General features: G+C 46.6%; 1 protein-coding gene and 2 long non-coding RNA genes across 4 annotated transcripts; 2 read left to right on the top strand and 1 right to left on the bottom strand.

The window, feature by feature from the left end:
• Positions 1–176: 176 nt before the first annotated feature.
• Positions 177–7,136, bottom strand: LOC130534672 (uncharacterized). The gene is made up of 2 exons (XR_008952937.1): positions 6,996–7,136; positions 177–807 (listed from the first exon to the last, which is right to left on the bottom strand). It is a non-coding gene; the product is annotated as an uncharacterized LOC130534672 (long non-coding RNA).
• Positions 505–16,587, top strand: LOC130534608 (large neutral amino acids transporter small subunit 4-like). Of its 2 annotated transcripts, XM_057048929.1 has the most exons (15): positions 505–645; positions 2,569–2,795; positions 4,933–5,140; positions 5,217–5,272; positions 5,385–5,461; positions 9,990–10,082; positions 10,154–10,287; positions 10,571–10,779; positions 12,239–12,382; positions 12,571–12,588; positions 12,881–13,007; positions 13,088–13,220; positions 13,426–13,499; positions 13,629–13,752; positions 13,826–16,587. In XM_057048929.1, exons 2-15 carry the CDS (start codon positions 2,636–2,638, stop codon positions 13,982–13,984), a joined length of 1,716 nt encoding a protein of 571 aa, XP_056904909.1. In that variant the 5' UTR covers positions 505–645; positions 2,569–2,635; the 3' UTR covers positions 13,985–16,587. The 2 variants fall into 2 exon arrangements, with proteins under 2 accessions (XP_056904909.1, XP_056904910.1); XM_057048930.1 differs by lacking the exon at positions 12,571–12,588.
• LOC130534670 (uncharacterized) lies at positions 5,468–9,834 on the top strand. The gene is made up of 2 exons (XR_008952935.1): positions 5,468–7,728; positions 7,919–9,834. It is a non-coding gene; the product is annotated as an uncharacterized LOC130534670 (long non-coding RNA).
• Positions 16,588–16,917: the final 330 nt, after the last annotated feature.

Here is a 16,917-nt window from a genome sequence, read left to right as displayed (position 1 = left end):
TCTCTGCTCTATTGTTTAAAGAACACCGTCTCAATACACTCTGGTGGAAGTTTTTACAGCCTTTGTGTACTCTAAACCATAAATCTTCCAATATATAAAGACGTTTAATGTCATTTGTCAAAGCTATCATAAAATCTGAGCTTTGACGTCATTAAAAAACTGAAACAAATCAAAAGTTTGACATAATAAATCCTGGTTTTATTTCCTTATAAGATTTAACAAATCAGTTTTTTAAAAAAAACAACAATGCAGACAAGACGAGGGCAACGTGATTAAATGTCCTCCCGTGTTTGTTTTTGTCTCCACCAGTCTAACTTCAAACACTTGGACTGGTCCCCCGAGAAAAATTCTGCATTGAGAAATAACGCACATGTAATATTACAGCGCTCTGATTGGCTCCCGACGTCTCTATCTGCTGCGGGAGCCAATAGGGTGGCACCGTTGTTTGTGCACGTCTGGGTGCCGCTATAAAGCTGTAGCAATGAGGGATGAGAGGAAAAGTGTCGTTTCAGAGAAAGCAAAGAGTCCTGTGTGTGAGATTTCCACCGCTCCGTGGTGTTTTGTCGTCGGGGAACATCTGGGGCTGCAGAGGCGGCTTTGACTGAGGACGCAGGCGACCATCGTCCCCTCAATCCACAGGCGCAGGTAGGTCTGCGCGCCGGAGATGCTCCGGCCCGGGGAAGCTGACTCATGTTCTGGCTGCCGTTCGCACAAGAAATGAGCATCCCATCATGACGGGGGCCGTTATCGCGCCTGATCCGTGCGTTTTTCGTGCCCTTCCGAGCGGTTTCTTCTTTGTTCACTTGGCTGCAGAGATGAAACGGATGCGGGTTGCACAACTGTTTTAACTTGCAGGCGTTTTTACAGAATTAGTCATTCCGATTACTGGAGTGTTTTATGGATACCATAATATTCAAACCCAAATCACGCGTGAGAGGATTTCATCGGGTACGAATGCGGGTTTTATTGCGTTCGCCCGATGACCAAAGTAGGCTACGGAATGTTTCCAGCACTGCGTAAAAGTTATCATTAAAATTCCTTCTAAATCGCGCTAGATTACGGAAATCAGACGTGAGGCGTCAGATTAAAGTCTAGGCTGTTAAATCTGGAGTCTTTGTCTTCCCGGTCCGCTCTAAATGAACTGTCTTTGTTTCAGAAACATGACGGTAATTCCGCGGTCTGTTGATACCGAACAGCTGAGCGCCTCTTGTCGAGATGCGCGTAAAAGCACCGAAAATCAGCCGCTCTGTTCCGGAAAAAGAAAGGCATTGATTTCAAAATAAAAGCACCGAACGTTGGCATTTTAAAATACAGGCGTCCGTTATCATTCTATTTTTTTACATGGATTGAATGAATACTTATATTTTCCTTTTATGCCCTAACAGAAGTCAAATTAATTCCCTCCGTTAAAATGTCTCCAGCGGTCAGGAGAGGACTTTTATTTAAAATGCGGAATACAGTTATTTAGTTTTGGCCATCTTGACTCTGTGAGAGAAGGAGGAAGAGGAGGAGGCGGGGTTGTTGATGCAGATTGGAGGGGGGGTATATTTTGCGGATGATTTCAGTCCAGTTCAGACCAGTTCCAGGTCTTTCATTCACCGCAGTATATTTATTGTTCCCCGCTTCTCTCGACTTCTTTGTTCCAAGTTGCACAATAAAGCAATATTCTTTAATGAACTGGCATTTATGTTGCACAATAATGTAACTAACAAAGGAACACCCATTTGAAAATGTTCTGTATTGTTGTTATGGATTGTGTTGTGCATTCATGCGAGCCTTTTTATGACAGTTTAAGACACTTTTAGACATTAACTGTCATTATATCAATGACTGAGGAGGTACCTGAGAACCGAACCGCTTCTGTTGCGTTCAAGTGCAGATGTGTTTTCTGACAACACACACGTCTGATCGGTGCAGATCAGGGAAGAAAATTCGGAGATCCTCACAGTTCAGCTGATGTATTTATTTGCCATCAGCCCATGAGGCAATCGTGTCATGAACTTCAGATAATGAATAAAGTTGCTAAATTTGAGAATCAATCCCTCTAGTCTAGCCTAAACGTACAACGCCAGAATTCACACTTCTCAAAAACATTTTTTTCCAAACTCGTATTTAACCTTTAAATGCCCCAGTATAGTGGTCCTTCGCGTGGGTCTGAAGGTAACTTCGTCCTCACGTGCAGCTGCCTCACGAGCGATGTCACCAGCAGCCAATGGGAGAAGAGCAGGGAAACCCTCCGACCAATCACATCTGCTGATGGGCGGGGCTACTAAATATTTAAATAAAGAGTTGGGCACGTTTGAGGCCTCAGCTGTTATCTGTTTTCTATCTTCCTGCAGAACTCTAACACAGTACTGGGGTTTAATTAAAGGTTACACACGAATTTTGTTGGGCTGTTTTTTTGTTTTTTAAAAACTGCAGCTTAGCAAATAAACAAAGACAAACAAATGGCAACTATTCTAAATAAACCAAAGGTGCCCAAACATTCAGAATGCTCCCAGGAAGGTCACATGATGAACTTTAATCTTAATTTAATATGCTAATTCTCTCACTGCTGCTGAATTCCAGGCTCCAGGCAGCAGCCCCCCTCATCCTCCAGCCAGGCCAGCAACGTGCCGATTCTGACCCAGCAAAGATGGCGCCCACGCTGGCCACAGCCTTCTCCCGCCGCTGGTGGATGGCGGTGACAGCGGTCATTGAAAACCTGCTTTTCTCCGCTGTGCTGCTGGGCTGGGGTTCCCTGCTCATCATGCTCAAATCCGAGGGCTTCTACTCGTACCTGTGTAAAGGACCAGGTGAGTTGATTCCGCCACCCATGGAGTCATTCTTCTTCAACAGTTTGGCTCATTTTGGGCAGATTTACCTTGTAATGTTATTCCAATATTATTTTAAAAGATCCGCAACATATGGCCTTGATTTAATCAATTCAAACAGGAAGTAGATAAGATAAGAAGCTCTTGTTTGATACACCCAGAGATGGTTTTCCCTGCAGGGCTGTGATAAATTATTGGCAGTTTATGGCCTCTGTGCTCTTAAGTGTGACGTCTGAGGACAGGCTGCTTGCATATTAACAAACACACCCAACAATTGATCCAACAGTTGGATTTCCTCAAGGGAAAAATTCAACGTGCGAGTGACAGCAGGAACGAGCGACCATGAATTGTTCAGTTATGCATCTGTCCCTTCTCCACGGTGATTATCATGGTTTTCTGACTGTCCCTTTCATCCCTTGATTGTGTCTGTGTGCATCTCTTTATTCCTTACAAGGGAGGAGTGATGAAAGGCTCACTTGATTCATTTTGGATAAGAAGCCTTTCAGTGTTTTCATCCCTCTCAAACAAATCACCAGACCCCATCGGAGACCCCGTCATTGTCAAAGAAAAATCTCATTTCAATAATATCCCAATACGAGCGTCATCTTTCCCTCTCAGAAGTGATGGCTCAGAACCCCAACACCAAAAAGGCCTCCCAAATGTAATAGCTGGACAGCCCTGCTGATTTGACTAAGCTCACTCAGTCATTTCAATTATTTAAAAGCTGATCGGTGTTTACATAAACCGCTTGTAATCAGCAGGATCGGAGTCTTATAATGAGTCCAATAACGAGTAACTGATACCACCACTGAGGAGGCTTTATTCCTCCTAACATCCCTGCGATCATGCTCTCGTTTAATATCGGAGCGTGTCGGGCGTCTGGGTGTAACCTACACACAGAGACACCACTGTGAAACCAACAGGCTGCTAAGAATCCCTGGTGATCATTAAACCTACTGAATGTGTAGGTGAGGCCATTTGACATCATCTGGATGAGCAGGCGTATTAAAAAAACACGGCCGCAACAAATGGTGTTGGCGCTGATTGGTTCTGGCGAGTCATCATAAGGAATCTTTAAAAAAAAGATATGGTGTGTGTGTGTGTGGGTGTGGTGTGTGTGTGTGTGTGTGTGGTCAGGGCTCTTCCTTTATTGACTCGGGTTCGCTGCGGTCATTCGATTAGTCGTCTGCTGAAGCGGACAGACGCCGCAGCCTTGTTTGAGTTCAACAGTCGCTGTTCCAGCGCACTCCAAACGCCACCCGGGCCCCCGGGGATCCTGGGCAAGCCTCATTTTTAGCTTTAGCATTTTAGCATCTATTAACCAGATGAAGCCGCCGTGGAGGAAATCCTGCACTGTCATGGTTACAGCCTCCGTCCCACGCCACCTTTGACCCACATACAGATGCGTTCTTCACCGGGATGCATTAGCATTCCCGCTTCCTGTTGTTGTCAAATTCTTCCCAGAGTTCAAGGTGTTGCGTCAGCAGCCCTCTATTCCCTCCTCCTTCTCAGCCAAATTCTCTAAGAGAAGATGGTGCAACAGCTGATTTCTGGGAAGCTGCAGACTGGAGCTGTTGATGAAACCAACACGCTCCGATGACTCAGGTTTTAGCCGCTCGCCCAGACGTCAAACATGTTGCTGACTGTTGCGTCTGTCATCGTCTTTACAAAACAAGTCAAGGTGAGCGGCGAGCCGTGTGCCCCCCCCCCCCCCCTCCCCCCGCACGAGCGCTCCTCTTCGCCTCGTGCCTGTCAGGACCGGGAGAGTTTCACTCACTGGAACTAAAGCGGAGCGACCAAAATAGTCCACGTGAACCCAGTGCACTGTTTACCAATGATTCAACACTGGTACGGAGAATTCCCCTGCACCCTAAACCGGAGTCTGGTGACGACTGGCTTGAGCTCTTATTTTTTCCGGCGGCTTGTTTACTTGACCTTGAACGAGGCAAGGTCGGCAGCTCGGTCGTGGGCGTTCATTAAATGATCATGACCAGTCTAAAGCTTTGATGAATGTGGGTATTTAATAAAGTGAATCACGACTTGTTTTTGAGAAGTATCGAGTGTTGGCAAGTGTCGCCCTTGACCGAGGTCCTCAAACGGTCTCTTTGCCGCCATTCAGCGAACTCTTCCGGCCTCAACGCCTCGAACGCCTCCGAAGTCGACGCCGAGGAGTACTTGGAGATGAACAACTGGCCCATCTGTAAGGACCAGGACGAGATGCTGAACCTGGCCTTCACCGTGGGTTCCTTCCTGCTGTCTGCCATCACCCTGCCCATGGGCATCGTCATGGATAAATACGGCCCGCGGAAGCTCCGCCTCCTTGGCAGGTAAGAGGAAATCCCTGGTGCTGATGGGTGATGATGGTGGACCTGCCTTCCTCACCTCAGTGCTCTGTCTCCCCAGTGCCTGCTTCGCCTTCTCCTGCCTCCTCATCGCCTACGGTGCCAGTGACCCCAACAGTAAGCGTCCTCACTCCGCTACGCTAGAATCACGTATCGAGAAGGAGAATTTGATCGACCGGTTCAGCGCACGGATCTCTCCGCACCAATTAATTGAGATTTTGTCCTTCAGATCTGTCCATCCTGATCTTCTTTGCTTTGGCGATGAACGGTTTTGGAGGCATGTGCATGACCTTCACGTCTCTGACAGTAAGTATGAACAGTCCTAATGTTTGTTTTCAGATTTCAGCGCTCCAAGGTTCAGGACTGAGATCAGATACCCCAGAATGAGAGATTTGGCAGGAAAATCTGACGAGCAAGAATGCAAGTTGTTAGCATTAGCTTAGCATCAGTCTTAGATGGTTGATAGCAGATTTTGAAATATATTTGATTCTGTTGTAAACAGTTTAATTTCCATTTGGTATATTTAGGTATTTTCAGCTATAGCCAGGAATCTTAGAACATTGTGGGATGTATTGGAACCATGAGGTTATTTCTTTGAATGATTCATCACCATTAATTTAGTAGAATTCCCGTTAAAGTAAACCAGGAGAGACAAAAGTGTTCAAATTAAAATGCGTGGGGGGCGGGAGCAAAGTGAGACAGAGCACAGGACACGATTGTGTCGGGGAGTTAGAGACGGTGTGACAAGATGGAGAAAGATGAGAAGCGATGGTGAGAGGAGAGATCAACAGAGTAGATAAGGAAGCACCCGTGGTCCGGATGATGTCATCAGCACCACACCACAGGGGACGCCACGTGAGGGGGGCCAGAACTCTGCACCGCTGCTCCCTCTCCTCATTACTATTTCAGATGCATCCAGCTCTGTAAAAAATGGAATAAGCACCGAGGGGAGCCTCCGTACTTTAAACGGTGTCATTTATGGCCCGAAGAGTCCGTCGATTCTAGCAAGAGAGGCTCTGAGAGCGGAGACGGGCTGAGGAGACAGGAAACAGCAGCAGAGGAAATGTGTGTGTTTTTTTCCTTCTGTGTGCGTGTCTCCACCCATGCCTTGCTGTTTCCAAGTCAGAGTGGCTACAGGGACCCTGACACACACACACACACACACACACGCACACACTGTTCTGCCTGTTGCTGCCGGTTTCAGCGCCCCTCCCCTGACTTCTCTTTCTGGCTGTTTTTGTCTTCTCTGGTTTCAGCTGCTCGTTCTAACCACACCTGCAGACTGTAAAAACAGTCACATTACGTCTGTCAACTGTTGTGTGCAATCTGGGGGGGGGGGGGGGGGGCTTTTAACCTATGTACCCGGCTGGAGTGGCTCCAGAGGTGGGCAAACATTGGTCTTATAGTACCATTTTAAGGGTGTGGTGGGGGGGGGGGATCCCTCAGAGAGTAAAAAGAAGAACCCTTGTTTGGAGTTTTCCTCCTGGTTTGATGCTTGATGACGGTGTTGCACAACTGTCTTTCTTCTCCTTTGCATTTTCGAGGCTGCTGCGCCCACATGTTTGTCATGAACTCACTCAAAAAAAAAGGGACGTTTGCATTTCTTTGTTGCCACTTCTGATAAGCCTAACGCCCCCCCCCCCCCCCCCACCTCCCCGTTCTTGTTTTTCATTCTCTCCTTTCACCACCGAGCACATGCTGTACCAGATATGACAAACAAGGAGCTGAGTCAAGGAATTAAGGGGGAGGCCAGTTTACTTGCTTTCTCTTTTCCTCACCTCGTCGGTTTCATCTTACAGTTCATCTTTACACCGTTTTTTAAGAACCGTTCCAAACAGACCTCTCTTCTTGGAGCTCCTCCTCTCGGTCCTTGTGCTGCAGCCCCCTCCGGGTCCTGGCTGCACGCCAGCAGAACTTCTGTCTGTTGCCCTCGTCTAATTTTAGTCCGGGTCTCTCTGCTGTTAACGTCCTTTTTTCCTCTCTTCCCCCCTTCAGTAAAACGGGGCCATAATCTCATCACTTTGATGGTTTCGGCTGATAAATCCAGACATTCCGCACATCTTGTTCCAGAGGGAAACATCCATGAAGCAGAAACAAACATGTTCCTGTCAGGGACACATTTATTGCATAAAAACACCCCTCAAGTAAACTTTAAATCAGGACCTTATTGACTCATTTTTCCACTTTTATTCAGCTGTTTTGCTGTGATGTGACCGAGTGGCAGCAAAGAGGTTTTTTGCTTGGTGAAAACAGTGAGAATGTGGGAGGGGGGGAGGAAGTACGCCCTTGTTTACTGCACGTGATCAGACAGACATGTCAGACCGTGGGGGCTGCTTCTCCTGTGACGGTTTTCGTTCCAGGTGGTTTACCAAGTTTATTTTGTGGTGGAGACTCCTGTGACTTCTGTCCAGGCTCAGCGGGGGGTCTTGAAACACCCTCAGAAACCACTCCGCCTGTTCCAGAACCAAAATTTGCTTCTTTTCATGCCAGCATGACACATGCGACCCGCTTATCCAGCGCTGCCCTGCACCCTGCCTGTTTGAGGAACTAGCAAATGTTGACATCAGGGCGATGTAGGTATGCAGCCGGCTGTTTGCTAATGTTAGGGCCCACTCCTCTGCTCTTTATGATGGATGTTATCCTCTGTCAGCACCGTACCGGTCAGAGCCGGTTTCCCACTCTGTACAGCACACTTTGTTCCTCCTTTCATTTCTCTGTCCTTTCCTTCTAAACGCCTCGCTTTGGTTTCCTCTTCTCTGGCAGAGCGGCCGACGGTACGCTCACTTCGTCGTCACTCAACACAGCGTTGTGCTAAACTGGAAGTTTCAGCGAACAGAAGCAAAACTGTGAACCGCTGCGGATGTGCTTCTGTTTCACGATCTTTCATCAAAATCTTTGACGGCGTCTGCATAATTTTCCTTTCCCGACGTGCACCTGCAGGAAAGATAAAAGCTGGAGCTCTAAACTGTCCCCTGACCTGCAGGAGTCTGATACCCTGACTAACAAACTAGCAAAGCTTGTGGGCCCGCTGCTATTGGATGGAGTTTATGGGGCTCACCCTTGTGAAGACCCTTTGCTTTTATTGCCAAATTTAAAAGAAAACAACACATAAAGGTACTCCACTTCCCTCTGTGACAGTTTGGCAGAGGTGGCAGCACTCGGAATGTTGATGCCGGGAAGAAGGACATCTAACAAATAAGAATCTCCACCGTCTTTGTTCCGCTTGTTCGGTTGCTCCTGACTCACCAAAAACAGGGGAGATTGTATAGGAACACTCAGTTACCTGGAGACTGTTCAAACAAACCCCCCAAATGCGCACGTCCACCTGATTAACCTGCGTCCAGAAAAAAAAAGGTCCAGCATCTGCCTCTAACCGATCCCTGCTATCAGAACTCTGATCTCTCGTCTCTGGCTCACTGCTCCGAAAATGGAAATAGGCCATGAACACTGATCCTGTTTACTGTGTGTGTGTAGGTGTGTGTGTGCGTGTGTGTGTGAACTCGCTCACTGTGACTATGGTGCTATAACAAAACTTAGCGGAGGAAATCGATATTATATTCGGCCGCAAATTTAATTTTATATGGGTGTTTCCTCACAATTATCATGAAGTGTAAAATTCTATGATACAGCCGATCCAAACCTTTCCACCTCTCATTCTGCGTCGTGCACTTTGTTTATCGCTTGAATCAGCCTCAGGTGGTTGATGAAATTTAAGATAAATGCAGGGTTTCGTCGTGGCTATGGCATGCTAATAATAGCTTTAGCATATGGTCAAGTTGTCATGTGATGATACCAAAGACTTTGAAAGTCCTTGCGACCTGTTTTTGTGACACACCTTCAGACCAAAAGCTCACTGAGGTAAAAGTGTGTTTGCAGTGCTGAGGCACTGACGGCGTGTCCAGTGTTCCGTGTCAGTCACTCAACAGTCTGTCTGACTGATGCGTTTTTAAATCAGGCTCTGGAAAAACACCCCGTATCAGCTTAATCCCAACAAACTGGTTTGTGACTTGGTTTTTTTTGGGAAGTGGTGTCGCAGTCAGCTGACGTGTGAGTCACACTTGTGAACTACGGCTCTTTATCGCGTCGGGTATCAGCAGAAAAACAGGTGTTTTGCTGTACTTGTCAGGACATGATGGTGCACACGCGGGCGTTTCTCCCGCTGTGCCGTTCGGTCACTCACATGATTCCCTTTTTGCCTCAAATGGTCTCATAATTGCACTCGATGACTCGACGAGCAGGAGGAAGCAGGAAAACTGACTCGACATCAGGGCTTTGAGTTGTGTCAGCAAATCTGCTGAAGCCGGAGTTTTAGTCTTCTGTTTTCCACAGTCTGGACCAAAGGTGACTAATCTGACCCTCCATGATGTCACTCAGTCTGACGTCCTGCGTAAAATTCCCTTCATTTATTAATTCCTCTTTTGTCCCTTAAGTTGAGAAACAATTAAACACATGCAAGCATGAGGTTTGGGTGCATCCCTCCACCCCCGGCTCATCAGGAACGCTGCAGTTTGATCATTGTGTTATTCCGCATGTCTTAGCATGGCGATTTCCTTAGCTGAGGTTCACCTTTGGTCCAATTGTGTGTGGAGCGACGTCCGTCTGGGGTGAGAGGGTCCGAGCAGCTGCCTAATGAGCTGCACCCCTGCAGTGAGCGCGGCGGCGGGATAAACGAGTGGAGAGGGAGCCGACGGGAATTCTCTGCGTGTTTTTGTTATCAGCAACCTAAAATAAAGTTTGTGGGCCCGTCGCGCAGCTGGGGGACGAAAACCTGCTTGTTTAATCCCCACAGCGACATCGGCGGGAGCGTAATTCGCTGTTTCTGCTCTTCTCGCAGCTCCCCAACATGTTTGGAGACCTGAGGTCGACCTTCATTGCCCTGATGATCGGCTCCTACGCCTCCTCGGCCGTCACTTTCCCTGGCATCAAGGTAACGTTCCAGCGCCGCTGCTGTTACGCGCTGTAATGAACTATTGATTGAAGACGCGCGCCTGCCTGTAGGTGATCTACGATCTGGGCGCCACCTTCATCACTATCCTGATGGTCTGGGCTGGCTGCGCCTGCCTCGTCTTCCTCAACTGCTTCATCAACTGGCCTCTGGAGCCCTTCCCCACCCCCGAGGACATGGATTACACGTATGTCGAATGCACCCTCTCTTTTTAACACACAGGGGACGTATTTGTAGCCTCCAGCTGTCATTGCTGCGCACTAGTACCATGCATGCTGCACTAAAATCCCTGCGTAAGGCATGGAGGTCAAAGCAGCTCAATAGACAGGAAATACCACAGATCCAGGTGCTCTTTAGGCTTTAAGCGGAATAAAGTGGATTCAGCCTTTCCTTCCCCTTTTCCCCTCATCGCTGACTGGACTTCTGTGTTCTACATTTTATGCTTAGCTTTCTTTTTTCTGACTCGTCAGGGTGAAGATAAAGTTCAGCTGGCTGGGCTTTGACCACAAGATTACGGGGAAGCAGTTTTACCGACAGGTGACCACCGTGGGCCGCCGCCTCAGCGTCGGCAACTCCATAAAGCAGCAACAGCCTCCCAAAGATCTGGCCACGCAGGAGGCCAGCAACCTGTGCCTGTCCACCGCCGACCTGGAGGTGAAGTGCAACAGCAAAGACGAGAGTAAGTACGAGGCGCCGGCTCTCCAGAGGAATTCAAAGAAAATTGCTTCAATTAAAGTTACTGAAACCAATCAGCTCCAGCTGTGCTCAACGTTTACCTGAGCTACATCTGCACACATTAATTAGTCATAACCCCCCCCCCCCCCCCCGTCCATCCCTGCGGTTCCTTAAATGCACCTTTACATCTGCCCTACAAATAGACTCAACACATAGAAGCCGTCCCGTGTCCTCCCAACACTTTTACCCCGGGGTCAGGGACTCCCAACAGCGGGAAATCGTTGTTCTTTGAAACCAAAAGGACCGTGGAATTGGTCCAAACTGCATTCTTGGTCAAGCCACCCAGCGGGCAGGGAGTCCTGGAGCAGTACTGTTGTGGTTTAAAGGCCAAGAATCAGAGCGTACGCACAGACACACACGCGCAGCTGGATTTATAACAGCTTGATGATTATGCGGGAGCTTTAATAGGCCCCAAACACACAAACATTACTCTCATTACTCAAATATGATATTAGTATAAGGGTGCACACACAGCTCACACAGCTGTATGAACTGACAGGCTGTGTGTAATCATGCTAATTTAAAATTTAGCTAAGCCTCAAAATTGATGCTGGAATCAAACTGGGGGTGAAAAAGGCCTGAAAACTTTACACGTTTTACATATTTTACATCTTAAATGTTATTGTGAACTTTTTGGGGAAAATTCTTTTTGCATTTCAAAAGGTGTGGCTGTATTAAACAAAAACTAAATAAACCTTTACATCATCAAATGAGCATTCACAGCACAGGGTAGAGCTCTAATCCTGTTCCAAAACCTTTTCCCAGCACTGGATGTGCGATGTTTTGTCCCGTCGGTGCCTTATATCCACCAGAATGTTTTGTTTTTTGTTAGCTAATGCACATTCCTCTACGGGAAGAAAGTGCCAATAAAACATTTTGTGTAAAACTGATAGTAAAACGTGATTATAAAACATACGTTGGACCTGGTGCTGAAGATGTCCCTTGTTGTTGTTGTGGGTAATAAACTCATTGCCTCCATCTGTGCGCTGACATTTAATTGGTTTGTCCAGCGCTTCACCATATGGGCACTTGCGTCCAATTTCCATTGAGATTGACTGCTTGGATAAATGATTAACTTCCTCTGAAGCCCTTCAGTACATCTAGCTTTTTATGCGGTTCCAGGAACGTTACCATGGCGCCCAGAGGAGAGCGCGGATATTTCGTCTCTCTATCTCAACAGTGGACTTAACTTGGTTAGATGGAGAGGTTTTCCAAAGTTGGGAGACTGAAAAGCGACAGAAAGTTCTGGAACAGTTTGGTGGCGTTAAGTTTGTGGGAAAAAAAAAAGGATTAAACTGACAAATATGTCTGCACATGCAGCATATGGCGTCTTTCAAACAAGTTAATGCTGCCATAATCCGGAAAATAATCAAAGCTCCACTCTTTTTCTATTCCCTCCGCAGCTCAGTCCTTCATGAAGAGCATCTTTAGTCCCATTTTCTTGTTGAGCCTCATCACCATGTGCGTGACCCAGCTTCGCCTCATCTTCTACATGGGAGCCATGAACACCATCCTGGAGTCCCTGACAGAGGGAGACCTCAGCACCGGTAGGGCTGCTTCTCATACAGGCCAATGAGAAACTGTGGCTGCTGCGTTAAAGAGCACGTCTGTGTGGTTTCCTGCTCTTGCTCTCTTGTGCTGCCGTAGATCATTGCTGCTTTGCTTTCTTCTTGTTGACACACCTCTGTCTTTCCTTTTCTTGCTCTTTATTGTTTTCGTCATGCTGCTGTTGCAGTGGAAAAGATGCAAGTGGGTAAGAGACTTCAGGTTAAACTTTAAAAGGTCACCTGACCCGCTTAGGCCTTGACAGTGCAAACAGGCGTCTATGGTGCCCGAGCAAGTCTAAATCTAAACAAGGGCGCATGTGCAATTAAAAAAATAAACTATAAATGCAAACCGAAAACTGCCTAACTGCTGAAAACTTACAAGTGCAGTGCATCCTGTAATGTTTAATATCAAAATATGCAATAAATCCATCCGTTTATATTCAGTACGGCTATAAAATACGACATCGGGATAACTCGGCCCTGTTGTCTGTGTCCCAGTAAGCGTCTACACTTCCATCTTTGGCGTTCTCCAACTGCTGTGTCTGGTCACCTCTCCCGTGATTGGTTACGTCATGGACTGGAGGCTTAAGGAGTGCGAGGACGAGAACGACAAAAGCGTCAAGAGGTGACGGCTAAAATGTGAATTTACACTACAGGACGGAAGGAAGGAGCAAAACCTGATCATTGTGCTCTGTTCTTCTGCAGGGAGCCAGGCCAGCCCCGCCGCCCGGGCAAACAGATCCAGAAGATCGTCAACGCCACCAGAGCCTTCATCTTCACAAACCTGCTGCTGGTTGGCTTCGGAGTGACGTGCATCGTCCCTAATCTGCCCCTTCAGGTGTGTGCTCTGCAGACAGGGAAAACTGTACATTATGTTCTGAGAGTGGACGGATTTTCTTGTACTCTAGTGGCGCCTGCTGGAAACATGAGTAATTACATGTTGTTTTGATCCGTCCTACGCTGGAAAAATGAAATCTGATTTTCTCCTTGTTGTGTCACGTTTCCTGCTACAGATGTACGATTTTGTAATCCCTTTTCTTTAGATCCTTTCCTTTATTCTGCACACTATCGTCAGAGGATTCATCCACTCTGCAGTCGGAGGCCTCTATGCTGCTGTGTAAGTGCGATATAGACGTCAGAGTTCCTTCAGTTCATTTCCCTGCATTGTGCAGAAGGAGCTCTAACAAGAATCTAATGTTGTCATTAACTATGGAGCACTGTGAAGAACGTTGTTTCTCCCACACAGGTATCCGTCGTCCCAGTTTGGGAGCCTGACCGGCATGCAGTCCCTCATCAGTGCCCTGTTCGCCCTGCTCCAACAACCCCTCTTCATGGCCATGGTGGGACCCCTGAATGGAGACCCCCTATGGGTGAGCTATCAGTGTAGATGATCGAATTTTAAATCCAACGTCTCTACCAGACTGACAGCGATGCGTCCTTCAGGTGAACGTGGGTCTGCTGGCGCTGAGCATGATGGGATTCTGTCTGCCCCTCTACCTGCTGTGCCACAGCCGCCGCCTCCAGCGCATCCGAGATGAACAGGACGAGGATCCCAAGATCTACGTGAAGATCAACGACAGCAAGTCGGAGGCCTTCGTTTAGACCCTGAGTGACAGGTGAAGTTGAAAGAAAACAAGCCTCCAGAGCGTCCAGGCTACTCTGCAGAGGGTGCAGGAAAGGAGACGAGTGACACTTGAAGTTCCTTCACCCTGCCCTCATCTGCAGCCAGACACCCACAACGAGCTCCACATTCCCACATCCACTGGCAAACCTTTGTGGTTAAATATGACTACACACCACTGTGACACTCACTTCCACCCTCTCTGATACTACACACTGTGAGAAACATGACACAGACACACACAAGCAGACACACACACACACACACACACGCAGACACATGTGGAAAAAGCACCAGTGGACCTCCTAATTCTCCCCAGAGAGTTTCATCTTTTGCTTGGTTCTTTCAATTTATTATCTCGATAATACTACTTTAACTTCTACCAGTAAAGAAGAAAACGAAGTTGCAAAGAAGAGACGAGCAGGACGCACATTTAAGAGTATCTGTAGTTTTAAAAAAAACAAACAACAACTTGATGTTATTGTGCTTTTACGTGAGCCGCTGCAGGTTAATTGTGTGTCCCGGTCTCACCTTGAGGGCATTAACTGTATAAGAATCAAGAAACAGCAGTATTTTTAAACAAGACTAAACCATTTAGTTTGCTGGTATTTTTTTTAACAGTAGAAAACACTGCATAGTATAAGCTGCACTGCATGATGCCAGAAGCAGTGCTGGTGACATGTTAACTTTTCACTGATTTACACCTGCAGGAAGACAATCTGTACTCGTAGCCTGTGTCTGTCTGCTCAGCTTTACGCGTGTAATCCTCCTCTGTACTGTAATGTGTAATCTCCGTTTGCATTTTCATGCTGTATTTTTCTGCAGTAGGATCACAGGTGTCTGTAAACTCCCCTCCGATACGACATGGACGAGGCGGGGTCTCAGTGCTTATTACGCACGCTCTTTGCATGTGTTGCAGCAATAAGTGCTTCTGTGAGGCTCTGGGTAACACGCTGTCTCCGTCACACACAGACAGGAAGATGTGTAATTTTTATAAATCACAAAGGTGCTAGATTAATTACAGGTTTGTTTTTGCTGCTTGGAGAAGCTGATGGGTTCTTTTATATATACAGTATATATACAAGGTAAATTACTGCAGTTAAATTACTCATGAGAGCCGTTTCTTTATTCTCCAAAGAGCAAATCAAGTTATTGTTGCTTAGTTGTGCAGCAGCAGCAGCTCTGGGAAACTTGATTTCACCTCACAGATATAAAAGGGAGATTTTCTTAAACGCATCAGGCTGATAAAGACGCGTCGCACCCGAATGCCATGTAGAGGAGCTCCTCGGACCTGTCCCCGCCTGGCAGTAACTCACAGAGGCACTGCCAAAGACAGCCATGACCCTCAGAGTGCCTCAGCGTTGCACAGGTGAAGGAGAAGGAGAAGATCCGGTCAGGATTAGGCAGCCCCCCCCCCCTCTCGTTCCTTCTTTCACTTCCATCCACTGATGTGTTCACTGATGACAGGAGCTGAGAGACAAGCCTCCGATGACCCCCGAGAACGACTAAAGGAGAAACGAATGGCACACGATGCACTTTAGACCCACAGGTGGACGTCAGGCACGTGTTGCAGAGCAGCCCATCCACGCTGGGTCCTACCTGCAGGGGGCAGCGGCTCACTGGTGATGCACGAATGCGAAAAGAATGTAAACCCACAGCTTCAGAAGTGGCTTCTTTTGATTCAGGATGCAGGAATGGAAAGATTATTTTTTTATACTTGCTGGAAAGTGTAGCGATCTGTTTGAAATATGGCCTTGTCATCGAGTCTTGTCTCTCGGTTCCCATCAGAACATATTCATCCTGGTTCGGAAGCATGGGTTTCACGTCGAATTGTAAACTGAAATGTCCGTTTGTGTCTTTTATTTTGCGTAGGAGATTGATTAAAAAAAAAGGAAGAAATTCCTTAAATCCAAATGTCCCGTGTGGCGGGTAAAAAGTGGATAATACATCTTCACTATATTCTCTCGCACTAGTTAATCAACATTTCCACCGTTGCATTTGTGTCCTTTCATAATATTATGATATTATTTGACTCCAGCTCTGTGAATATGCCAACATGATTTATTGTTATTATTTTTTTAATTTGAAAACACATCCTAAACCTACTATGAATTGCCATCACATGTGGCTCCATGTGATGGCAGAGCCTTTGTTTTGGGATGATGAACCTCTTCAGCCCTTTCCTTCACTGTCGTACCTTAAACTGGCCATTTCTATGTTTGACGGCATCATTGCAACAGTTTCACCCTAAACGCTCGGGATGTTGGTGTGTTTATTGGTGATTTATTGACTCGATTGTTTGTGTCGTATCGTTAGGAGATGGGATGATCATTTTTTGGCATGTTTGTTTTCCTACCATGTTCCTATTGAGTTTCGCTGGAGTATATTTGCATCCTTTTCTTTGATGTTTACAAGAATGTGCATCGTCACGGTCCTGTGGTATGTTTGGTTTACTTTTTTCTCTTTTTCTGTGTCTTGTACCACATTATAGCCATTGCCATTGATGTTTCAAGTCATGATGTTTCAAATGAAAGAAGAAAAAAAAACACATATATGAAGCGAAATAAACACAATAATTTGTAAAGATGAGTGTATTATTTTAAGAAAACAATGTTGTTTCTGACCAGCTCAGAACTGCTGAAAATCAAAACATTTGGTATTTCTCTGCAACCTGACAACAGCAACAACAACAACAACAGGATTCTAGCATCAATTTGTCTTAACGTGTCTTTGACCTGTGCTCTAATTCATATACAGGTTCAGCTGGAATCGAGGGCTCCTCCCTATACTGGTTTAACAGAACTCAGTCTCAAATACACTTTGTTTAAGGGCGATGAAACTGGGTGTGAGTGGTTCTCGTGAACAAAAACAACTATGAGTGTGCCTATAGTAACTACAGACCCCGTTGTTTTAC

Source organism: Takifugu flavidus, chromosome 12 (assembly GCF_003711565.1).
Source record: "Takifugu flavidus isolate HTHZ2018 chromosome 12, ASM371156v2, whole genome shotgun sequence".
In the NCBI taxonomy this organism is placed as follows: domain Eukaryota; kingdom Metazoa; phylum Chordata; class Actinopteri; order Tetraodontiformes; family Tetraodontidae; genus Takifugu; species Takifugu flavidus.
The sequence above is the reverse complement of the archived record's forward strand: the minus strand, read 5'-3'. Positions and strand labels throughout refer to the sequence as shown.